At 40.2% G+C, this 26,041-nt stretch overlaps 1 protein-coding gene across 1 annotated transcript; it reads right to left on the reverse strand.

Annotated features, from left to right (window-relative positions):
* Positions 1 to 2,144: 2,144 nt before the first annotated feature.
* On the reverse strand, positions 2,145 to 11,408 carry LOC147144483 (cholinesterase-like). The gene is made up of 10 exons (XM_086035677.1): positions 11,273 to 11,408; positions 10,109 to 10,414; positions 8,509 to 8,734; positions 7,227 to 7,356; positions 6,986 to 7,137; positions 6,580 to 6,766; positions 5,027 to 5,337; positions 4,288 to 4,497; positions 3,715 to 3,872; positions 2,145 to 3,325 (listed from the first exon to the last, which is right to left on the reverse strand). The coding sequence occupies exons 2-10, from the start codon at positions 10,404 to 10,406 to the stop codon at positions 3,228 to 3,230; spliced, it is 1,770 nt and encodes a 589-aa protein (XP_085891803.1). The 5' UTR covers positions 10,407 to 10,414; positions 11,273 to 11,408; the 3' UTR covers positions 2,145 to 3,227.
* Positions 11,409 to 26,041: the final 14,633 nt, after the last annotated feature.

Consider the following 26,041-nt stretch of genomic DNA (forward strand, 5'->3'; position numbering starts at 1 on the left):
ACAACAACTGATAACCCGAATAACATCAACGGTTGACTGTATTTTGTGATCAGAAAGCTTACTGTATCGTAAGAATCAGAGCTGGGCATTTTACTTCAAATTAAACGTCCCTTATTCGTCCGTTATACCCTTCCGTCGTCCGCCAGTCGCCTTTTTTTTTTTCCGGGGGAAAAAAAATTGTACGTAGTACTACACTACCCTCGGCGATTCCGACTAAACCTTCACTATCGATTTCATATTTTGCTTAGGGGGCCAAATTCAACTTTTCTTATCCTCAGGCAGGAACACTGATGAACAGACATTTCATTTAAAATTTCATAGGCTTGAATTAAAACAGACCAGCCATCCACCAAATACCCACCCACACACAAAGGCATGTTTATACGACATTAACATTTTCCCAGGAAGCCCGAAATACACGATTACATTTCCTCATCCACTTCTGCCGGACTTGTTTGTACGTCTTCGTCCCCTTTTGGTGCTGGATTCTTGTTTACTGACAAAACGGATAAATGTCTTCACCCGTGCGTTGATTAGCATTGGCTGAATGACATTACCATTAAGAAAAAGTTTCCACTCCCCCTCACGGACTCGGCATTTGCTCCATTACGCTCAGCTACTATTTTTACCAAACTCGACTTGCGCAACAGGTACCACCCGGTAAGAATTAAAAAGGCGACTAGCGGAAATGGCATTCAATACTCCTATGGGACACTCCAAGTATCTCCGTCTCTATTTTCGTCAGCTTCATGGTCCACCCTTTGGCCGTTAGCCAACCATTAGACAGTATTTTTTTTTTTTAACAAAAAGATTTATTGTAGAACAGGTCGTTATTGCAATCATCTAAAACTCCTTTACCATGACATTTGTATTTTAAGGTTGCAGGCAGAATTCTTCAAGATTTATTATCAGTGGATCAGTGAAGACCCCCCCCACCCCACCCCCCCCCCCCCCGGCGCCCACCCATCCCCACTGCCACGCACATTGCGGTATAGCACAAAATCTTTCCTTCATTATAGTCAGATGTCCATCAATGGCAAGCTTTTAAGCCCTTAAACATCCATACTTCATCAGCTTTCTCAACTTCCTTTGGAAAGCATTGGACTCTGAATCAGCTCACTCTCACTTTGAAATACCGCTTTCATTAAATTATTCCTGCTGCTCTCATCATGGAGTAGAAAGCAGCGATACGATACATATGCAGTATCAATCAAAGCAGAACATTATCACCACTCCCATAGAAGTCTTTTTCCTAGTCAGGCATTTCCAAGGACCTAAACGTAATTGAAGAACAGTGAAAACATCTGGATATATATTTTTTTTAATTACCAAAGCAAATATAAAAAGGCTTGACAACAGTAAAATTTAACCATAATTCCAGAAGGTGTTGACAGTGTTTCCCCCCCCCCAACATGAGATGTGTGCGTGAGCTGGAGATGAAATACAGTAACATAAAATTCGGTGATCCGGGATCTGCATGAAATAATGTTTTCTTTTTTTGCTTTACTATAATCCATTCGGTATTTGTACTCAAATGAAAGAGGAAGAAAGAGAGTGTGCGCTTTGATAGGAACGTTTCGATCCAGCGGTACCGTACTTTTACTTGTGATGATAACCAAACGAGCATCAACTGGTACTGATGATTGCCAAATGAATTGTATTTGACAGTGTCACGTTTCGAACAGACACAGTAAATAAGTACGGGTAGTTATTAGCAATTCTAGGATCAGAGATGTAGGGGTGCTCCAGAGAGTTCAATGGGTGCTACAAAGACGGGCGTATGCGGGGCCGTCCGTATATAGGAGTTGGCATCATGTGGGGGAGCTTTGCATCAACCGGCTTGACCAATCTACCACATTCAACTTTTCTTAGATTGAAAAATACTTCAGCTCACTCCTACCTAACAACATGACTGAACAGTAACTGCAGTAAAAAAAAAAAGTGTCCTGCATATTGATTAAAATGTGTTGGTATTGAGTGATTAAAGCAAAAAAAAAAAAAAAAAAAACTGTTGAATGTGAATGAAAATGTTGGTAAATTTAATTTTATCAGGTGTGTGCTTATTTGTGTTGATTTATTCTGTCACAAGAAGAAACATTTGTAAAAATAAAACTTCAAAAAATAATTTTTCCATTGACATGGTATGAGATCAAAACAAAACCCTTTATTATTAAGAACCACTTTTAGAGAAATTAATAGTACACAACTTAGATTTTACTGTGAACTAATAAGGATTAATGCTTGTCTTCTTGTAATAAGCAAATGCAATTATTACCAATACTTTATGACTCAACATAGAGACAAATGCATTAGTAAAAATACAGATATTCCCTGATAAGTAAATGAAAATACGCTTTTGTTTAGTACACACTAACACTAAGGTTCCATGTTCAATCCCAGTGCAAGTTTAGCGTGAGGTGGAGTTTAAGTATGCGTATGGGAGGGCTTGACCGGGTTTCGGTGTTTTCACAGACGCACACTGCTTGGCAGGGGCGTTACCAGAGGTGGGGGGGGGGGGGGGTCAGGTTAGGCAGTGCCCACCCACGGACACGCTCTGCCCACCCAAAGAAAACTGGATGTAGTTCTGATGAATGGGATCTAAAAAAAAAAATCGAAATCAAATCAACTTTTATTTGTTTAGCCCAAATCACAACAACAGATATCTCAATTAAGGAGAAAAAAAGGTGGATTTTGACCGACTTGAGCATTGTAGCACTTTTTTGCGATTCATTAGTTTAAAAAAATATACTATATTTTACAGTACAATAGTGTGTAATGTAGTATACCATATATCATACAATGTTATATTAAAGTGCTCCAGCCGTTGCCGTGAAAAAAAAGAAAGAAAAAAAAAGTACTGGTTGTAGAAGGCTATACCCCATAAAGGGAAATTCTATTAACGCTGCTGGAAATTCTTGTTGCAAGCATTTCTCATAAACACAGTCCACACACGTGCACAAATAGATTATGTGGGCATTCAGGCAAGGTACAGTTGTCAGTGGTGAGGGGGTGGGCTCGCTTGCTCAAGACTCAGGAAAACTCAGTGGAAAAAAAAGTAGAAAAATACTCAGGAAGCAGGCTACCATCCATCCGACAACTAGTACAGAAGTAGGTAATCGAACCTCCGGTCTCCAAGCAGCAAAGGCCATACTGAAAAGACGCTGTTTTCCCTCGTATTTGATATATGGGCATCTGACAGTCGAGCTATTTGGAAGACTGATTTGCCTCTACAAATAGATTAACATGATAAACAATGACATTATGAGGAACGTCCAGTTGTAGTGGAGCATTATTCCATTTGCAGTCATACAAGCCTGTAGGTCATCTGTGAAAAAAGACACAGACAGATTAAAAAATGTGCGATCAATTAAAACAGAATACAGTAATGCAGTATGAAATACTGTTTAATATTAACCTCTTTTGTCAACAAAGAGATGTTAAAATGTTGTTTTAGCATCAAATTGGGCACCCAATTTGCCGCTTAACTCCTTCACTGCCATTGACGAATTGACTTGTCTTTTCACAGTCCAGCCATTCAATCCCAGGAAGTTATTTATATTTATTTTAAAAAATTTTCAAACGTTAGCGTAAAAGAGGGTCTGAAAATATCCGGCAGTGAAGAATTTTCTCTCAGGCAAGTTTGTTTATTCGGAGACTTCTTCAGCTATGCTCTTCAAAAGTGCGTGCACTATTAAATGGTGAAAAATGTCCTACCCGAAACCTTCTGTATTCCTGGCATCACTTTATTCCACAAGTAACACTCTTTGGCTCTCATCATGCTTCTTTTTTCCGGGTGGTTAGAGTTTAGCGTAACATACTCTTGGCGTTCTGGGCTGAACGAGGGCCACGCGGCCCCATCAATTCCTGGATTTCTGAATAGAAAAGCATACAAAAAGATGTCCTGAAAAAAGATGGCGACACACGCGCAAAAAGGGCAAATTACACTTACACAAGCTTCAGGCACACCTCATTCTAAATATCAATGCCCAGTAAAAGATTAATGAAGAAAGTCGAAGTTCATCCCCCTTGCTGCAGTATAACTTTATGTGGTCTGAATTGCTGCTGTCTAAATGACAACTGATTGGGCAATAACAAAGAGGGAAGACATTTTTCAAATTCATCTGTTGCATTGCTGGTATTTGAGAGCTCTCTTGTTGTTTTTAGAACAATGTACTCTCTCACAAATGCTAGAATGTAGTAGAATTCATGACTAGGTGAATGATTAAATACATGGGTGGCAACAAAGTAATCCTGTCTCTAGACCGTTTGCGATTTGATTATACATACCCCGTCCTTGCAAAGTTGGCCCAGTGTTTCAGGAATTTCTTGGTCATGTTCACTTCGGTCTTTGTGTATCCCCATGTTACATTCAGTGGCATTCCGAACACAAACTCTATCTCGTAACCATGTAAAACACCCATCCACGCTGGCCAAGGATTTATGGAAGACTGGTGGTCAAAGGAATATAGGAATGCTTTACCGCCCTGTTGTGAGTACCTGGGGGGAACAAACACGGTGTGATTGAAATCGTAGGTCAATAAACAAATAAAGTTGCCTCTAGACTGACTGAAGTTGGGTTTTTTTTCTCCTCTTTTTACTCTTTTTCATGATTTGGATGATTAAAAAAAAATAAATAAATAAACCCTGCCCCATCTAAACAGCTATGTGTTCAAGAGACTATTACCGTGTAGCCTATCAATTTTCTACACTGCTTATCCTGCTCAGGGTCACGGGGAGCTGAAACCCGAGGGACCACTTACCAGTCGGTTACAGGCAACACATACATATACACGTTCACACCCATGGGCAATCTGGAGCCTGCGATTAACTTGGCATGCTTTTTGCTTTTGTGTTTTGCGCATACTGTATACACAGGGTCAAGCCAAAGAAAAAACTCATAGGAGCACAAGCAGATGCGAACTCCAGACAAAACTTGACTCCGGCATCTGTGACATCGAGACGGACACGGCAACTCCCATTAAGTGGACTCGCATTACCGTAATGCTATTGACGCTCTTGAAATTACCTGCGAGCAAACTCCAACAAAGGACAAACAAAAAATCGGTCTCCGACCAGATTCCCTAGGGAGTCGCGGTTTTTCATCCTGTTATGTTCATCCGCCCAATCGGTGTAGTGGAAAATCACTCCTTCTTCTGCGACAGCGTCAAAACCTGCCGTAGCCAGGCGCACTCCTTCCATAAACTCCATCCTGGTGATGAGACTCTCACCAGTGATGTTAAATCCTGGCATCCCATAAACTAAAAAGTAGGTGCCTTCATTCTTGTTTAATCCAAACAACACTTCTTTCTTTGGAAGTGTATTACTTTGCAGCAACACCTGTAGAGAAAAAAAAAAGTGTTGTTTTTTTTAAACTTGACTTCTATTAGTCATTTTTCTCTTTATTTTTCCTACTACTAACCTAGAGTATTTTCTTGGGAGATTCTGGCTCCAAAAACCAGCTCAGAGGATCAGTTGAGCACTCCAACCACCGCTACCACAAAGTGATTCATTCAACGTGTCTTTCCCTTTGGAGTGGCTGATAAAGTTTACATCATTTAATTTGTCTTCAATCTATAGTTTACCAAGATCTACACTGATGTCAAAAGTTAAGTTTCATAGTAACTCCAAAAAGTTTGAGTTATTAGTCAGGGCACAGGCGGCGTGGCCTCGGCCAACTCGAGGAGGTTGGATCAGCCGTGATTGGTGGTGAGCCCTGAGCAGTTGTGACGTCATTTTTAGTCGACAGAAGTGACAAAATGGCCGCCCCCGGGGCTAGCTTAAAAAGGGGTGGATTTTGCTGCTTAAACTCATATTCCACAAAAGCAATATTAACCAGAATTGCCGTGTTTCAAGTAGTGGGACTGCTGGGAACATATTCCTGAAAATAATGTGTTTGGGTTGATTTCCTCCTTAAGTGCCTTGATGGTCGACAACATCAATAGACTCTCTTCAATTTTTACCATAAAAATGATGAGAGCTAAAATCAGTGTCACACTCATTGGCTCATTGGTTAGTACTGTATTTGCGGCTTCGACGTAGGGGGGGAGGAGGAACGACAATTTTTCAGCTATCGGTCAACTTGGGCCTCTCAATCTCTAATTCCCGGCTAAATTTGGGGCCTAGTATGTCCCTGCACGCGTACATGTTTGTTGGGAATGAATTGCTGCATGAAGGTCAAATTTGGTCAACCGGTAACTTTGAAGATAAATCCTGTGACTGTGGTTTCCAGATGAAAAACAAAAGTGGTTGTTTGTGGTTTGTCTGTTTTCTACAGATCATTTATGCAGAAAGTAATTCCTCTTCATCTGACTATTGTTCATTAATGAGTGTTTTTGTAGCTCCAAGAACTTCAAAGCATGAAATCTCTTTTCCCTAGTGGAACGTGTATGCTAGTTTCAGAAGATGAATTCTCCATTTTTTTTTCTTCTTCATATCTTACTCATTAACAGATAGCATCAATGGACTCAAATCAGGATATGATCTTAAAATCAACCGCTAATGCTCAGCGTACAAAAGCTGAATTTAACAGAGGATATGTGGCATACCCAGAGTGACATGACATGACAGACTCAGACCTACTTCAGGTTCATCAGGTAGGAAGTTCCCATCCACAATAGGTACGAAGGGCAAGGACAGTATACTGGGCTGTGTGAGAACTTGAAATTGCTTTGAGGTTATCACCCAAGGATCAGCCATTTGTAAACAGACGTCAAGTTCAGCTGGAGAAGATGTGGGGCAGCCGATTAATGTTGCCAGCATCATGGACCTGGATAGTAAAGCAACAACGGAGCTGTTTAACCCTTAACACACCAGGTTCAAAATACTCTGAATGGAATGCTGGCTTGTAAAAATTTGGTAAGATTTAGGGACATGATATCTTTCTTGAAAAATGTCGGCACGTTTTGGGAAATCTGCGACGATACATTTACAAATCTAAACAGGACGAGTACGAACCGGGTTTGAACGAAGGAAAAGTTTTCACTACCTTTCGTAGGCAACCGTCTTGCTAACTGAGGCCCATGGTGCATTCGGGGAACCGCTCTGCATGACGGCCCTTTGAAAAAGGTCATGGCTACCCGGGGAGAGGACGTGGAAACCGACAGATGCAGAACCAGCACTCTCCCCAAAAATTGTGACCTGTGCGGAACAGCAAATCAAGAGGAAACGGACAACTTTGCAAATCAATTACTGTGACATCACAAAGAAGAAACTATTCAAATTCTTACCTCTGAAGGATCACCCCCAAAGGCGACAATATTATTGGCTACCCATTGGAGGGCTAAACGCTGGTCTAGGAGACCTGCATTGCCTCCGATGTTGTTGTCAGGCAAAGCCAAGAAACCAAGCGCACCGAGTCTTAAATACATGATACAAATGAGTTACTTACTACACTAAGTTGGAACGTCACTTAATTGACATTATACACCTTGCCAGTAAAAAAAAAAAAATGACATATGGGTTGGAAAATAACCTCAAAGCTGTGATTTGGCACTGCTGCAGCAAAGTGTTATGTCATGCTTTCTTAGAGGTGTGAAAGGCCTGCCTGACTGCGAACTATGCTCTCCCCACTATAAGTGGCCTGCCGTACTTTTTTCTTGAATTGTAATGGAAAAGGCAAATGGCGTCAGTTTCTCGATCAAGGACAAGTCGAGAGAACTGAGGGGAAACCGGTTAGCAAAACCCGATCACATTATTCCGCACCAGAGTCCAAGTCATACTGAGTCTCGATCTGATACCTTGGCAATTAAGTATAAAAAAGGGCACTTCCAAATTGTCTTAATTATTTTTTATTTCTTCTTATTATTTTTTTACAAATCCATCCCAACATGACGCCATTTACATGGCTGGTGGAGCAGTGGTTTAAACCAAGTGAAACATTTACATGTTGTTTTTTTTTTTTGTTTTGTTTTTTGGAGGGGGTTGTATTAAATTAGTTGTGTCCTTTCCACCACGCAAAATGCTCAATTTACACACCTTGCAAGTGGTTTATATGTTAAAATGAACACCGTATGGTGTTGAATTAACACCAGCAGATTTGCAGTGTATAAACCGTATATGTTTTCTTTTGGCAATATCTGCGTACCTCTGGATTACCTTGTTGCTTTGTAGCCCTAAAAAAATAAACAAATAATTCAAAATCCAATCATTTCCCCTGATTTCCAATCACGTGATCAGTACATTCCGACAAAACATACTTTTTAAAAACTAAATCCTCAGTTTCAGTTTTGGTTAAAATTTTTGATGCCTACTATATTATGGTATTTTGATTTTAGTCGTGAAGGTGGTACTTGGAGAGGCAAATATGTGTCGGCGGTAAGTGGTGTGAAAAGTTTGAGAACCACTGCCCTAGTTAATGATCATTTAATCACAGGTCAATTGTGTATGAGTCACGGAGAAGGATTTGATCCTCCACCAGCTGCAACAAAGTCCGATGTATGAACCATTACTACTAATGGGACCCCAGTAAATCATTATCAAATAATCAGGTTTACACTCTTAAGTCCTCACCTGTAATTCATTGATACCACAACAACACCTTCAACTTTACTAAGGTACCGGCCATCATAAATGTCCAGAGTGGATGTTCCTGAAATAAACGCCCCTCCATAGATCCAGACAAGGACAGGAGACAGTGAACTCTGACTATCTTTGTGAAAAGGGGTCCAGACATTTAGATATAGACAGTCCTCGCTCAATTTAGTGTTTGGGTTCCAAATCTCTGCACCCCTGAAACCTGCACACACACAAAAATAAAAAAGTTCAAATCCATCAAATGAAAAGTGAGAGTGACTCAAATAATGCTCCAGTGGTTGGTACTCTTCTCTTACATCTATGGAGGTGAACTTCATTGTTAGTCATAAGTTCAAGAGCTTGCATGTATTATAAAAAATCTAGCATGCGTAGGTTATGCCAACAGAGTATCTAATTTGGTTTTCAAATCTATATTTGGAGAATTGTTTGGGCATTTGCAGTGTGCATACGCCTAGCACGATCTAGTTTCCAAACAACCATCCTTGACAGGTGGTTGTGTCTATAAATAGCGATGCATCCGTGACCCAGGCTCGTTCCATCCACTGTAGGAGGGTTGACTTGTGGGATCACTCACGTACAGCAGATAAAAGAAACAAAACAAATGAAAAGAGAAAAAAAAAGAAAAGAAATTTGAGCATTTTGTTTATATATAGACACCCTGTCGTGATTTCATAAATTCAATATTTCTTCACAAATCTTTACTATTGGTCAGTCCACACGCGTGGGTGTCCGTTTTAAACAAACGTGCAATTTTAGGGGTCTCCAGAAAAGTGATGATTTTGGAGGTACGACGATTACGCCCGACACCAGCGATATGCTCATAAATACTTCAATGGGTTATGTTTTGTTCTTCAATATGAAAATAAAATGTTCTAATAGCTCCCCGAATGCAAAAGCTGTGCTTATAGCCCAGGGTAAGAGTTGTTCCATGTATTGAATGCACATGAATTTGGTTTTATTCCAAAATGACTGCACATTAGCAAAAGAATCACCAAACAGATTTAGTTTGCTACTTTATTTTAAAAGCTCGTGCCAGTATAAAAGATCATAAGCAGACTTAGCTATCATTAAGGTAAGGAGGAGTCTGTCCGTCCATTTTTCTATAGTGCTTGTCCTCATTAGATTCACAAGAAGGGTGTGGACTGACCGCCAAACAATCGCATGGTGGTCAGGAACGGGCTAGTATTGTTTCCTCGCTCTTGCTATAAGTTAAGTTTCCTTTTCTTGTTCTCAACCATGTTTCACCCCATCGTGCTGTTTTTTGTTTTTGTTTTTGTTTTTTTCTTGAGATGTCTCGGTTGGGCTCTTTGTTTGACTTCCTTCCAAATGCCTGTTATGATGTATTGAAATATTAACAAACAGGATTTGTCGAAATGCCAGTATCGTATGAAGCCAAAAAAAAATCACATTTGTGGCAAACGATGCAGTTCCCACCCACCACATAGTCTCTTGCCAAATGTTCTTTTTCAGTCTTCCATGTTCCTACAGTGCCGTAGACTAACACAAATCACTAAACACGATCGAACATTTGGAAGTGAGAAGCTGTGGCTGTTTGTGTGTAAAACGTGTGTCATACCTGGGTAGACTGTATCGGGAATCTGGTAGCATGAATTTCCATAGTTTGTGGCATCTAACACCCCGTCCCATCTTTCTGCCGGCTCCGGAGCTCGGAATCTCAGTTTGCCAAGGGGTGGCTTTGCGTACGGAATTCCAAGAAAGGCTCGGATATTGCCACCGAGCACGGAAAGTTGTTTTCCTCGGACATTCCCATTGCTAGTATTGACTATAAGGTCATCTTGCTTGGTGAGTGATACAGCCAGGATCGAAAGCAGGATGAGAAGCGCGCAGTGCTTTTGTGCTGAGCGTGTCGCCATTAAAACTCCTAGTAGGAACAGAAAATGTAAGAATAAGGTCCGATATTTGATTTCAGACTCAAATAATTTGAAATCGTTGCTGTCAAACATGATGTCACATGGTACCTCAATTCAGCAGGTGTCAAATGATTAACTTGAAACAAGTTGAATCTTCTAAAATCTGACTCAGTCAACTAGTAAAGTCTGGTTTACTTTTTTTTTTTTTTTTTTACATTTGTGGTTTAGAATGTTAAGAGTGTAATTTTGACATGGCATATTTTTAGTTATAGTCAAATTTAATTTATGTAGTAATGTTTTTTCTTCATTGCTAAATTAACTGCCATTTCTTACAGTTTCCATTCTGAACAAAACGGAAAGTAGTTCTGCCTATATGTAAACTGATTTGTTAGGTTTCACAGTATTTGTGCTAACACAGCTTTAATAAAATGATATAAATTGTACATCATGATTCCACACAGGGGCATTTATAGCTATTTCTCTGACGGACGTATTTTTTTTCTCTCTGCGGCAAACTTGTTGAAGTGTAAAACTGTTGTCTAAAAAAAAAAAAACCTACGATAACTTTGCAGCATACTGCTGCAAAGAGTGCTAGTTGGACACGCGCAGTAGAGCGCAGACAAGCGCACTTGTTAAACCTCCGATTGTGTGCGCGTGCGTCTAACGTTGGGGCACCTCACGTTGCACTTTGCAGGCGCGTTGTGCTAATTCCATTATTTGCCGATTTAGCGGACATTGCGCACGCACGCGTTGAGTCTAATGCAAGAGGCGCAAACGCCGCACGGCAATGATGCACGCCACTGAATAAAGCCTGCGCGCCGGTTTGATTAATTAGCGACCAATTTGCAAATTATGCTATGACGTCTTACCTTGTCAGTTGCAGTGAGGAGTGGATGAGTACGCGCTGCCTTTGACATGAGGAAGGCGTGGAATCACGGTGTCCCTGTCCCGCGTGTGTGGACCTCTCCCCTCCCAGAGTCATACAGTAGCTTCCCTCCAGTGTTAAACTGTACTAGTGGTAGAAACTATTAAGTGATAATGAGAGTCATCTCAATAGTTGAACCCCGTAACTAAGGGGAGTTGAGCTTTACCTGGGCCTAGCCTATCCCGCAGAACGAACCTGAAAAAGAGACTAGCCTTTTTATGTTATTGGTGGGGTGTAATTCTTTAGAAAGCTCGACTCAATTCATCTTTTACCGCAGTTGCCTCATATAATGTACACTCCCATCCAGTCGTGATATAGGCTACTGTACTAAAACGTTGACAGTGTTGATAAAAAAATAAAAATATTTATTTTGTAAAGGGGGTTATGTTTGATACAACCATTATTGTATTGAATCTGCCTTGATTACGCAACCTGTTGTTTTGGCCGATGAGTGTAAAATGGTTGTAAAAGTGAAGACACATTTTCAAATCAATCCTATTAATGTAAACTCATTGAGTGGTATAATTGGGGAAATGGCCCAGCAAATGAAGATATCAGATATATATATATATATATATATATATATATACACAGTATATATATATATATATATATATATATATATATATATATACACAGTATATATATATATATATATATATATATATATATATATATACACACACACACAGTATATATATGTGTGTGTGTGTGTATATTGTGTATATTTTGTCTATTTAATCTCTGCATTCTAAATCTTGTCTTTTGTCTCTTTTTCTCAGGATGTATGACACTTCTTTCAGGGTGGTGTTGAGTGACAAAACTTGACCAAATTCCACTTTATTTTTCTTACACGAAATTCCTGCTAGTTGATGACATTACTGGGCGTTCCAGGGTTCAACTAAACAATTTTTATCTGGAATCCTTAAGCGGTGATGTATTTTTCTGTCTCTGTGTCAGTCTCCCGTCTGTGTCACCCTATTTCAACACAACAGCCCATGAGAAGGGAGGATTTGCCAGGAAGCTCAGCAGTAGGGTTAGCCTGTTGAACAGTAGCAATACTGAATGGACTGGCGCACGGACACGGTGCAGCTCACATTGCCATTTATGATGATTAATAACACTGGTCCATATTTATTTCCTGACCATTGTTCACCGGGTCCCCTCTCTGGAACCTGGCCTGGAGGTGGGTCTTGATTCGGAGCACCTTGTAGCTGGACGTGAAACAATAAGGAGAGCCCAAAAACAGAAACGCTGGTCCCCCCCGCCAATAGCCCATCACCTGTGGGAGGGAGCCTTCCCGGGAAAGCCCCCCCCCCCCCCCCCCCCCCCCCCCCCACTGGGGATTCCCTCGTTCAGCTGGCGGATTCAGCTCGGAACAGTGAGCTCAGAATGACCCAAGAAGAGAGAACCCAAGTGTCGCTTTGTTATTCAGCTTCTTCGCTCATGTATTGTCCAAAATTGTCCTTTAGTGCACTTGGCACCGGGACACCCCCTGGGCGCAGTTCATCGACTTTGTGACGATTTACAACTGGTGAAACCCCGAAGCAGACTCAGAGGATTGTAAGGGGAAAAAATGTATTCATTTACAAAAAAAACAAAGCAACGGCAAAAAAAAAAACACAGTAGCAAAAAAAATCTCTACTGTCAAATAGGGAAAAGAGGGAAAACATAACCCAAACTAAGAGTGATTTCAAATCAACCACTGCTTTTCATGGGTTGTAGACACCAAGCCCTGCCACATATGACCCAAAAAAGTCATTTAAAGTACACCCCACGGGATTTACAATTACCGACAGATGCCACAAGATGGTGGCAAAGCATGAACGTTGTCTAAACAAAGCTCATCAACTCACTTCGACAATTTTCCTTGGCACTGAGCTATAGCGGCAAAGCAAAAGACCAATTCCTTTGACCTGATCACAAAAACAAGGTTGTGCAATGATAGACGTCCCATTGCAGCTGCATGCGCGTAGGAGACGGCAAACAGCTGCCGTACTCCTTCCTGAGTTTAACCGTATGTGAAGTCGTGTCTTCGTACACACACACACGCGCGCGCACACACACGAGGCAAATTAACCCATGAGTGGGTCATCTCCACAGGTAATAGAGCACTTGTCCTCCTGTGACAAGAGCTTCCCTAATTGGTATAAGAGATAGATTGAGAACAAGGAGGGAGCGAGAGGTTGGGAGATGTTACTTGCAAGCCAGTGAACTGAGAAACAGGGGGAATAAATGCGAGACAGCTGGCTAAGTGTTTTCAGAACACCACTTTAATGAGATAATACTATCAAATAAATGATTGATGGAAGGTGAGATTGACAGAGTCAAACCAAATGGAGTAATCAAAGAAGTCATTTTTGCTTCTTTTTTTTTTGTGTGTGTGTATCGGGAGTTTTGTTTTGGTTCTTGACAGACCAAATAAAATGTCAATTCGTAGGAAACGGGTGAGGTGGCCATGGTGACAAGTTGATCTATTTTGCCTTTGTGCCGGTGCCCTCATCTTTATTTGGGTCAAACTTCATTCTCCAGCCAACCATGTTCCACATGCAGTACATGTCACCGACAGATTATGAAGGATTCGTAATCCTCACGGCGCAGTACGACGGTGCCTAAAGGTTACAGTGTTCTGAGAGTAGAAGGACCGCAGCAGAGCAAGAATCGTCTGTGTAGGTTGTGTGTGGGCATGCGCATGAAAGGGAAAGCAAGAGGAAGAAACATGATAGATTGTGTAACTATTTCGGTAGTGTCAAATTTCATTTAAGATCCTACTTTCCATTCAGTCTTAATAAAACAATTGCCTTGCGACCCATATAACGCCCCATCGCACCCACGCCTTTCCCAAACTCAATTGTCTTCATCGCTCGCTCATATGTGCACTTGCACACACAAAAGGTTACAACTTTATATGGCTGCTGTGTGTCTGAAGTGTTGTTTTTATATTGCGGCCATATTTCATTTTGGCCTACTTTCTTTAAATTACCTGTGGGGGTTTGTATGGGGAGAAGAGCCTTCGGATTTATATATGAGATTGAAGGAAGGAAAGGAAGCTCGGAGACTTGTATAGGTTCTTATTCATTTTCCATACCGTTTTCCGCCTGCCTTCGTACTACTACTTTCCACTGTTGTGCTTCATTCCTCCACTCCGGCTTTACCCAGCTCCTCACGAGCCGTCGGCATGGACTGTCTTACTCCTCCCTTCGTGATTCTCTTCTCCCCAAGTGCACATTTGGTCCCATGTAACTGGTTTTGATTGCTGTTAGGACTGGCGTGAGGAGAGGAAAGAACAATGCAGGAGCATCTCATCCGAATTCAGTGGGAAATTTCCGATTACAAAAGTTGACGTTTGTACAGCTTGAGCAAATCCCACTCATGGGTTTGACACTTTGTCGGCCTCCATATTTACACCCTTTGGCCTATCCATTCAACCCATCGCAATAGCGAACACAGCAAGCAGGCACTGGAGCATGGAGCATAGGATCCCGGGGAGCAGGTTTTAAGTTTGTGTGCCTTGTCAGAGGGCACGATAGCCGTGGGTGTCATCTGGGATCCCTACAGCATATTTCATATCACATTCTAGCCGATCTGTGAAGAAAGTCAGATATGTCACCGTTCTCCGGAATGTTGCTTCCCTGTTGTTGCATCACAAATTTTAAAAACGTTTCCATGTGCGTATGGTCAGTAACTAGGACCAAGCCACATGAAACGTAAGGCATACAAGTGATTTTTTGTGCATGAAAGAGCATCATACAGGTATATTTATTTTGACTTTATAATCGATATTACATAAAACACAGACACACCCATATATATATATATATCAGTATTTCAGACACCTCAGAGTATATATATATATACATATATATATATATATATATATATATATATGTCACATATATATATATATATATATATATATATATATATATATATACATATATATATATATATATATATATATATATATATATATATATATAGTTTTACTTTAAAAAGTTGCTAGAGTTTCTTCTTGGAGAATTTCGAAATAATTTGCGCACTTTGCAAAGCCAAATTTGAATACCCTGTTAGTTGTGAGTCTTTGGTATATCGTTCAACAGTTGTATTTTACAGGATAAGAATCATATTCAAGGATCAAAGAAAGCTATTAGAACAGTCTTTGAATCAAAATATACTGTTACTTTTTCCTCCCACATTAATTCCACGATTTTACTCAAGTAAATATCGGTTCCAAGCGTCGTAACAAATTGTAGCTGAAAAATATGATTCATCACAATCAATTATGGAACATTTTGTGATTAATTAGTTAAAAAATGTTAATCTCTTGACAGCACTAATATACTGTATATATACTGAATATAGCTTATATATATATATATATATATATATATATATATATATATATATATATACACACACAGGCACAAATGCATTTTCACTTACAATGCATTTGCCCTTTGACAGAATAGATTCTCATTTACATACAGACGATCTTCTCTGATGTCTGTGTGCGTGCACGTGCATGTGCATCCCCTGTAAATGCAAAGGAAAATACACGTATGTTGGGTCAAACGATGACACTCAAACCAATTTAAAACAACACACGTCTCTATTTGACTGCAGCTATCAGCAGAATCCGACAGGGGTGAATGAAATTCACAACGCAGCTATATGCCTATGTGATTTAAATGAAGCTGTACTCGTTTTAAATCTTATCAACTTCTAATGGAAGCTACTGAAGCCACAAATTGTCCCATGCTCCGAACATACTAAGCATAGTTAGTTTTGCGTATGTGTGATTGGGCAGGGGAGGTAATAATGGCTTGCCTGGCAAGATTTTTTTCAGAGCAACTCTGTAACTCACCAACGAAAACAACCCGTAACGCAAATGTCTTTTTGGAAATTGAATGTCTGCATTTCAATTCTATTGTCTATAGCTCTCTCTGGCATTTAGTTCAGTATATATATTATTTTTGTTCAACACTAATATTGTACATTTGGGCTACCTAATAATTGCTAGCAATTGTCACTTATTTGGCACTATAGTGACGCTAATAAAAGCAAGTAAAAGCACCACTGATCTTTCCGCGGCCATGTCAAGACCGTTCATGAACCGCAAATTGTGTGAACCGAGTGTTATGCGCAGTCTAGAGGTGTCCAGGACATAACACGAAGCTAGGGTACCCAACTTCTTCAAGTCCCATGTTGGTTTAGTGAGACTGATTTATTTGCAATTTTGGATTTGTCATTAACACATAACCAAAGAACGTCAGGGTGAACCAAGGCCAAAAATTGAACTGTTCTGAAACCCGGGTCTATTTGTAAACTGAAGCTCCATTGCAATCAGTGATGTCAAAAGCAAATCACTCTTTATCGTGCAACACGATATTTTTGTTTTGTTTGTGAATACATTGAAAACAATCCAATTTTATTTTCAAGGCAGCCTTTGGGTAAAACAACACACAAGATGTTTTTTTTTTTTGTTTTTTTTTCAGGAAAAGACCATGGGTGGGAGGCAAGAAACAGATAACAGAACACAGGGGACAAAAATAGAAGAAAGTGGGTGGATCTGCTTTTGGTGCTGAAGAGAAAGGTTCTAAGGCTTATCAAGTCATTCAAAATAACGCTGCTTTGAACCACATTAAGATGTACAGTACTGTACAATAAGTTATTCAATGAGCACACATACCGAATTGTTGCTGGGTGTGTCTTCACCATCTGTTCCTATTAATACTAACAACAATCAGTGTCTCACAGAGGGACATTCTTGCAGTGGCAGTAGTTTCCCATGCAACAGAAGCTCAATGATACTGTCAGAATGTGTAGCTGTATATCATGTCTTTGTTTAAGAACGAGAACATTTGGGGAGTGGAAATATGGTACGTGTTTGGTATGAAAGACACCCTTTTTTTTTTTTTTTAATCTCATTCTGAAAGGGGTGTCCTGTGCAGCTCGGCATCAGTTTAGCAATAGCATGATTTATATTTGCTGACTGTTCTCCTCCCACCATGTCCGAATGTCTGAATTACAAATAGAAAAACTTTTATTGGCGTGTATTTGTGTCAAGGACATACATCAGTTTATTGTTTGCAGTCAAGTGAATTATTAATTTCAAAATTATATCTGCATCATTTTGAGGAATGGATTTGCGGTGGGATGAAGCAGGACCAAAGATACATTTGCTGGTGGGCAATAATCCCTGGAAGAAACTCTGAATCATTTTCAGTCGACGGCAAGCGGTAAAATGTACTTTTAAAGGTGTTCATTGTATATCAAAAATAATGTAGGGATCAAATTCATTATAGACAAAATATGAACTTTTTTACCGTTGAAAATTGCAAACTTACTTAAGTATCCCTTACAGGATTTCCTACACTCGTTTTGGTTTCCCTGTCTGCAGTGTTGGGCAGTACATCACTCATCTCTCTGTCTTCCTTTGTGGATATGGATGAGGGCATTGCAATGCTGAAAGTGACCGCTACCTTCCCAGTATAAATGTTTCATTGTAGGACAGAGGTTATAAATCAGGACGGTTTAGCATTTTTCACAGTGACTGTTCCCTCAGAGGGGACAAACGAACCAAAGCTTTGCCAGCGATATTATCCAGTAGAGCACAACAGAGCCACAGTATCTTCATTTGAGGTCAAGTGTTCAGATGTATAATGTCCACTTGAAGCGTACCATACATGGACGATGAAGTATGACTCATCCAACGATATCATTTTTGTCCCAAAAAAAAATGTTGGACCTTACGTCACCATATCAGTGTGCTTTCTGTTAAAAAAGGTTCTTCCCAATGATGTAAATGAATGTTAATCAAGTCCTTTCACTTTCGGACCGGGACTCTTGTTTGCTGCTGTTTAAACCTTTATTTTTCAAGCAAAACCCCAAAAGACAGAACAGGGGTAAAAACAGGGCTGAAGCGATGAAGCGGAAATAGCCAGGAAGATCATTTGAATACCAGCAAGTATTCATGATTTAGTGCGGAACTGCTTGGCGTGATGATGTACTGTATTACCACCACCAGATTCTCAATCACTTGGAATTAAATCTCTAGACTGGAGTTCATCCCAGCTGCCACCCTGAAACATACTCGCATCTGTTTTAATTTGCTTTTCCCTCTTGACACGTTTCATTTGATCAGGTGTGAAAACAGTCATCAAACTTTCTGTGGACCAAAGTAAACTGTGAGATCTTGCTAGCTATGGTCCCAAATGAATGCCTGTCCATTCATTGGTTAAGATGATGCTGTCCTCAAAATATAACATTCTTTGATGTAGATTTGACTTTGGTCCCAGCAGCTCTTTTTGCATCCTCACTATGTGGACACAATACAAATATATGTCCTGGAGACACTTTCCTTTTTGTCGTCACAACTCTTGCAGTGTTGACTAAATTGCTGCTAAATGTGGCAGTACTCCAACTTTGGGCTTCACCTTTCTGTGCCCTCTGACATTTACCGGCTTGGCCTCATTGTAACCCTTTGGCATGGCCCCGTCACTGTACAATTTCTAACACAAAATGGATGTTACCCAAAATAAAAAACTCATTTGAACGACTGCAACTATTTTCAGAGCTCTCTGTGGCATTACATTGTTAAAGGGGCACCCAAAGTGGCACATTTAGAGAAAAGGCAATTATTTCATGTCTACCATGGTTGGGATTACAAGAAGAAGAAAAAAATGGGCACAATCAAAGTTTGTTCGTACATGTTTGAAATAGATATTTTATTTTTATTTTTCCTGTTTAAGACGAAAGTGAATGCGATGTACAATATTGCGTCATGGTGAAGTGTAAAGACACACAATCTCATGCATTAATAGCATGAACCTGTCGTGTGTTTGACCATTTATGCTTCAGTGGCATTTAAAACTCGATTCCCTCAACGGCTGGGTCAAAGAGCGATGGGCGAACACCCAGGTGGTGGGCTAAACACCCAGCTTGGCATATACTGTGAGGAACATGGAGGTGCTCTTTTCTCTCCCGCTCTTTCTGTATCCCGCTCTGGAACATCGAGGTCACATATTCTGTCCTCGTAATCCACATGAGTAGACAGCCACGGGGCGTGCCAGCAAACCTTAAAATAGCACTTGTATAAATACTGTACATAAAGTGGCTTTTATGATATTAATAAACAATATTGAGTAACCATGGAGAGAGAGCATCCACTGTGGGTGGGGACCAGAGCAGCCAACCCTGTAGACCAGTAGTTGGCAACCTTTCTGCTGAAATGTCATTTTCAAATGTCCTTGATAGTGAGTATACGTTATCAAACTTTGTGTTACTAACAACCAGTGCCAGTAGGCCGGTACGCAACAGAGTTCTCAATTTTAGCCTCTAGCTTAGTGGGACTTTTTATGGCCTACCAATACTTCACATGAGCCCACAGTTTCTTGTTACAGTAATTCGGGTCCTTAAAACTTTTGAAAAATGATTGAGGAGTTTTTTTCAGCCTCCGATAACAGTTCATTTAATTTGTTACTCATATTAAATAGCATCTGTCTAATCATTTAAAATTGTGGCAATAATGTGTATCATTTAATTTATTTTGAAACATTTTTCATCTCCTGTTGTGTCTCAAATGATCTCTACGTTGTAAATGCTCGGGTCCCACCTTGGCCAAATGTTTATTTTGTGTGTTAAAACAAAGCAGTCACGACAGAAGGAGTGCCGGTTTAGCCACGAGTGCTAAGCATCATTGCTTCAAGTGTAGCATATTTAAACAAGCATATGAACACACTTTACATTGGAACTTTGATAAAACAAAATGGCTTTGAGCAGTTTGTCTTGTTAGCTTTACAAGTTTCTTCTCTCTCTCTCTCTCTCTCTCTCTCTCTCTCTCTCTCTCTCTCTCTCTCTCTTTCGCTCGCTCTCTGTCGCTCTCTCTCTTCTCTCTCTCTCTCTCTTTCTCTCTCTCTCTCTCTCTCTCTCTCTCTCTCTCTCTCTCTCTCTCTCTCTCTCTCTCTCTAAAATGCCGCAATCAGCACATCCCTGCCATCTAAATAAACAGACTGCCTAAGCATATGTGCAGCACTGAGCTGATACTATAATTAGCTGCCTAATCATAATCATTGTAACATTTCTCCCCTTCACTTCCTGTGCAGAGGGAAATCTCAGTCCAATTTACATCATTAAAGTAATTGCCCAACACTTGCTAATGCACCAGTTAATGCCAACTCGCACCAATCTAGCTTCCCTGCTAGCGCTCATTTGCCATGATTAGCCACTGATGCTAACCGAGCCCAACAGTGGGAAGACCATCTAGAGTTGCATGCTGGCACATACACACGAAATGACAAAAACATACACAAATGTTGCGATTGGCTGGCGACCAGTCCAGGGTGTAACCTGACTTGCAAAACGTCAGCTGGGATAGCTTCCAGGACTCTTACAACCTGAGTGAGGATAAGTGGTATAGAGGGATGGAGCGATGGACTGACACATGACATGCTTTTATTGTATTATACTTACAAGGGGTCGCGGTGTTAATTTTAGTCTCATAGCCACAGATTACATTTAAATAATGTGTGTCAACACTTTACATTCAGTCATCCTGCTTTGTCATAACAACGGTCAAAAGTCTCTCTGGTATTTGAAATTTGACCATGAAAAAACTGGTGCAGAAGTAATCGTTGTCTCTACAGTTGTCCCTCTAAGTTAAGCAGCAAAATGCACTCGTTTTTAGCCATCCATTGGGGCGGCCATTTTGTCACTTCTGTCGACTGAAAATGACATCGCAACTACTCAGGGCTCGGGTAACGACCAATCACGGCTCAGCTTCAGAAAACAGGTCAGCCGTGATTGGTCGTTACCTGAGCCCTGAGCAGTTGTGATGTCATTTTCAGTCGACAGAAGTGACAAAATGGCCGCCCCCGGAGATGGCTAAAAACAAGTGGATTAACCGTTATTCCACAAACTCAATATTTATCAGAATGCCTTGTGGGCCTGCATAGAACATATTCTTGAAAAAAATATGTTTGGGCTGACTTCCTCTTAAAATTATTGTTAATAATTATTACCTCCCAAAGAAGAGGGGCTTTCATGGAGGTGCATTACATTATTTGATGGTGATGGCCTTAAACAGGACAACAGTGGCAAAACAACAAACTGCAAATGCTAATAAGCTTACTTTCATTTCACCTTTTGTACTTTTCCACTAAATCAGTCTTTCCTTTAATGCCGCAATATTTACAAAGTGACCGTTTCCCCAAATCTATGTGATATATAATATAATACTGTATTTGAGTTTTTCATCTTGACCAGCAAACTCACTCACTGCCCTTTTCCAAGAGATAAATAGTTCTGAAAGTAATAACTAGCTCTTTAAATCCACATCTCCAGCAGATGACTGACATATGCAAACACTGAGGGTCCGATTTCATAAAGATTTGCACATGCATAAACGGGCGCTAATTATGCATGTAAAACAATGTGGAAGCTGATGTACCAACCAAGGTTGCGTCTGCAAATTGCTCAGCAGTTCATTTGGCACGTTGTAGGTGAATTATATGAAAATAGATGAATTAAGCAAGCATAATGAGATTCATCGAAGATGAGACAAATTGAGTTGCCACGTTTCGCATCTTAACATATCACGTCGGAAAGGCAGGTGCAAACCAGCACACAAAGCAGTGCCAACAGGCAAAATGAGAAACAGAAATGATCTTGACACACTGACTTTTCAGCAATGCAGTTTAGAAACCTCCGAATGACTCGTAGCCGGTCACAAGAAGGAGTCTTGCGGCTGCCATTTCACAGATGACAAAAAACCTTTTCATCTGTTTGCATGGTTTTCTGGGTGTAGTGTCAAAGTGACCACTAATAATTACAACCAAAAAAATGTCCATGGCCTGCTTGGTCTCATATGGTTTAATATACGTGTAGGCAATGCACGTGTCTTGGTTGATGAACATTTTTCATCAGGCCAGTTATCAGTGATGAAGGTGACCTTGCACAATAGAAACAAACAGCATGTAGCACTGTATAATGACATGTCAGACCTAAACAAGCCAAAGACCAAATATTGAAGTTAATGTGAGTGCTGGAAAGCGGGAGAGAGTAGGGGGGAAATTCATCCAAGTCTGGCATAATTTGAAAGGTCTCTTGTAATTACACCCTTAGTGACATCATGGCCAACCCCTGGTTCTGTGTATATAGATTGACAGCAAGACTTGCATGAACACACTGAATGCAAGAGGGTAGAACTTAAAAGTCACAACACAGTGGAAGAATACTGAGAATGATTTTGAAAACCAGGATGCTTTTTTTTTTTAAATCCGAAAAAGTGGTCTTGGGGGATGTTTGGGTACGCTTCTTAAAATGAAATGCGAGTAATAGTACAATGCAAGCATTCATTCCATTCTTAATAAACCCAGCCGGGCACTTCTGTTTGGGAATAAAAAAGTGTCAAGAAAAAAAATAACGCCTAGTTGATTAATAGGAACTTTGTATATTAAAAAAAAAAAAGTTACATACAAGAGAGTACATATTGTAAGTCTTTAGAGAGAACAAGTTTTGGAGTTAATTGGAGGGCATTGAAGGTTGTCTAAGAATGTTGTCACAGTCTGTCCTTCTGTTTAAAAAGTCACATGGGATGAGAACGACAGAGAGAACTGATAATGATATCGTGCTTAGGTCAGAGTAGAGGGTGCGGAGGGAGACCCAAACTCTGAATGTCTATTTGGAGGAACAAGTGCACTGCTTGTGGTCAATTAACCCTGAGGGCTAATACTGTGTGTGGTCGGTGTGGGCAAACACATACATACTCGGGGGGCGGGGAGCTGCGGGGGGGCACTGAGGGGGGGCGGGGTTGATGACCTTTGGTACTCGGAAGAGAGCAATTTACAGAAGACAGACCTAACCCTTCCGCCCTCATACTGCCATTCACTTTAACTGCAGCTGACAGTGCAACACAAATGTTCGCACACATAGACACTAATACAAAATCACCACTTCCTCCTTTTTCTATTTGATCCTGTTTGGAAAACCCCAAATCAACAGCTAAATTTCAACTCCTTCTATCTGACAGAGGCATTAAGTCCAGGTCCAGAGAGTAAACCCTGCCACAGTTTGTCTTTATCCACAGGTGCTTCTACACAAGAGCTTGTTTACCTTCCGGTTGAGTAGAAGCACCTGTGGCTAAAGACAAACTGACTACTTTCTGGACCTGGATTTGATACCATAAATAACCATATTAGCAAAATCTTATGATATAGTCAGTCTCAACAAATTGATCTGGAGAGGGAGCAACTGAGTCACATGAGAAGACTTACCCTTTAAACTGTGCAATGGATGTTCATTTTGGATATGAATTAAAACCAAGCAATCTTTCATCATTTTTATAGTAGTAACCTTTATCATGAAGATCAAACCATGACCAACACACAACCCAGTTGATCAAAAATAGATGCGCTTAATGATCTTCTAAACTACGGTTTCCCAAACTTAAGGTCTGGATAAAAAGTCCATATCAAAATAGACCTAATTTTAGCCTAAATTGAATGGTAATAGTCTTAAACAGGACAACAATGTAGAAAATGTCATCTACTTTTTGTCACCAAATTGCGAGATGCGCTGGGGGGCGAGGCAGAAACGTCCAGTGAGGAGTAACATATCTATACCATAGTCACAAACATTCTGAACTTGACCAATGCCCCGGCGTGAAAAGGACGATGCGCCCGTTTTTATGCCATGCACAGACTACTTTCTGTCACCATATTATCAAGTGCGACGCTGCTTTGTTCACCCAACAGGGCCCCAAGCACGCTAGACTAGACTGGCACTGGCACGAAAATGAACTTATGCCTGTTTTTACACCAAGCGCGTAGGCGCCAGTCTACCAAAATAGGGCCCCAATATGTGTCCAAGCATAGATGCCTTGATTGGAGATTTAATACAGTAATACAGCTGTCTGTCACTGATGTGATCTAGTGTTGCTATATTTGGCCAATATGTGTTTCCTGGCAACCGATCCACATCTTCCTCTACTTAGCAATAGACTCCTAAGTGATGACAGTCTGCACTAATGAAACAAATACAGAATACTCATTTCCAAGCAGATGTCTCTATTCTCTGCAATAGCTTTAAAATGCTTAAAAGTAAATCCAAATCAAATAATACAAGTGGGAGAAGGGAGGTATTTATCTGCAGCAGTGTGAGGATTTTACAGGCATAAGGCCAATGTTAATTAAAATTCCGAGCCTCGGCAAAAAATAATTTACAACGTTAAATGCACTTGTCATCGACACTGACAACTATAACCACACTGCTTGATACACAACATAACTTGGAGTTATAACAAGCAAGAGGCTACAAAATATAAATGATCGACAAAATATAGTGTAATGAAACCGCAGTAGACAATGATACAAGTTATATTTCGATAAAAGTATAAATAAATGTTTCCACTGATTTTCATGACCTCAGTTTGTGTCATGTACTTCTGACAGGCTTTTGGACTTGAAAAATGTGGTCCACAAAACTGGTCAATGGAAGTCATTAAGTGCACTGTATTTTGAATTGTTCTGCTTTCATGAAAGTGAGTGTACTGTATGATAAAAAATGTAGCTTTACTGGGGAAAAGGTGCTTATCATAAAACAATGTTAGCTTTTGTTTTGAGCCTAGCTACGACATTTCCAGTTGTACAAATGCAATCCGGTATTTGTACAGTCTACTTCCACATCCGGCAAAATGTGTAACTGCTCTTCCTACTTGATTGAATCACAAAGGAGACCCGTGACATGGCACCCGGGGAAACTTTAAATGTCTAAAATGTTTTTTGGGTTTTTTTTTTTTTTACAGAATGGGTGGGTTAAGTTTTTTTCTTTTAGTATTATCGCAGATGCTTGCAGTTCAAAACGGGCATTTGCGCCATTGTGGGCATGAGCAGCTGACTTTTTTCCACTTGAAGATAACCGCTAAAGCAAGCCTCGACTGGTTGGAAACGTGCAGACTTAGTCGCCATCTTTAAGTCCCCGGCGATGTCTTCCGTTCAGTTGTACTGAGGCTACTGTGTTTGGCTGCAATAAATATCGCAGAATTGACGGGAAGCCAGATAATCTGTTTTTCGAGTTTGGTCACTTGACCTTCCGCATATAGCTGATTGGAGATCAGTAACCACAATTACTGTCAAGCATTTGAATGTTTAGTATACGAGAATTTGGCGATTTTATGTTCCAATGTATTTGTCTGCCTTTCTTCATACAAACTGCCTTTTTACCTTGATCATCAGCAAAATCACAGACGAGGCATCGAAATGACTTTCATCGTTGACAACGTGGTAATGAGGATGTTTACATTCATTAGATACGGGAGCCCATTTGGGGACAAGGAACTTGTAGGTCATGTTTGTTGACATCATTCAGCAATGTCACTGTTGCTGATTTATGAATGTGATCCTACCAACATTTGCATATAACATTCATCCAGATCAGACTTAGTGTGGTGAAAATGATTTATTTCTACTCCCTCCTTGATGGAGCTCACTTAAAGCAAATTTTAGTGTGAGGCTCTTCTACTCTAATCATCACTTGCTCTTTTTATAGCATTTCTCTCTGCTCCTTAAACCTACCCAGTCCAGTACATGAAAAATATGATTTAGAATGATATATTTATTTTTAAAGTTTCAATTATGGCTCCGCACTCTTTTTCCCTTAATTTGCATCTGTTCATGTGTGTGTAATTATGATGTTTAGCATAATACACATCGTGACT

Source organism: Filicampus tigris, chromosome 7 (assembly GCF_054856515.1).
Source record: "Filicampus tigris isolate MCC_2025a chromosome 7, RoL_Ftig_1.0, whole genome shotgun sequence".
In the NCBI taxonomy this organism is placed as follows: domain Eukaryota; kingdom Metazoa; phylum Chordata; class Actinopteri; order Syngnathiformes; family Syngnathidae; genus Filicampus; species Filicampus tigris.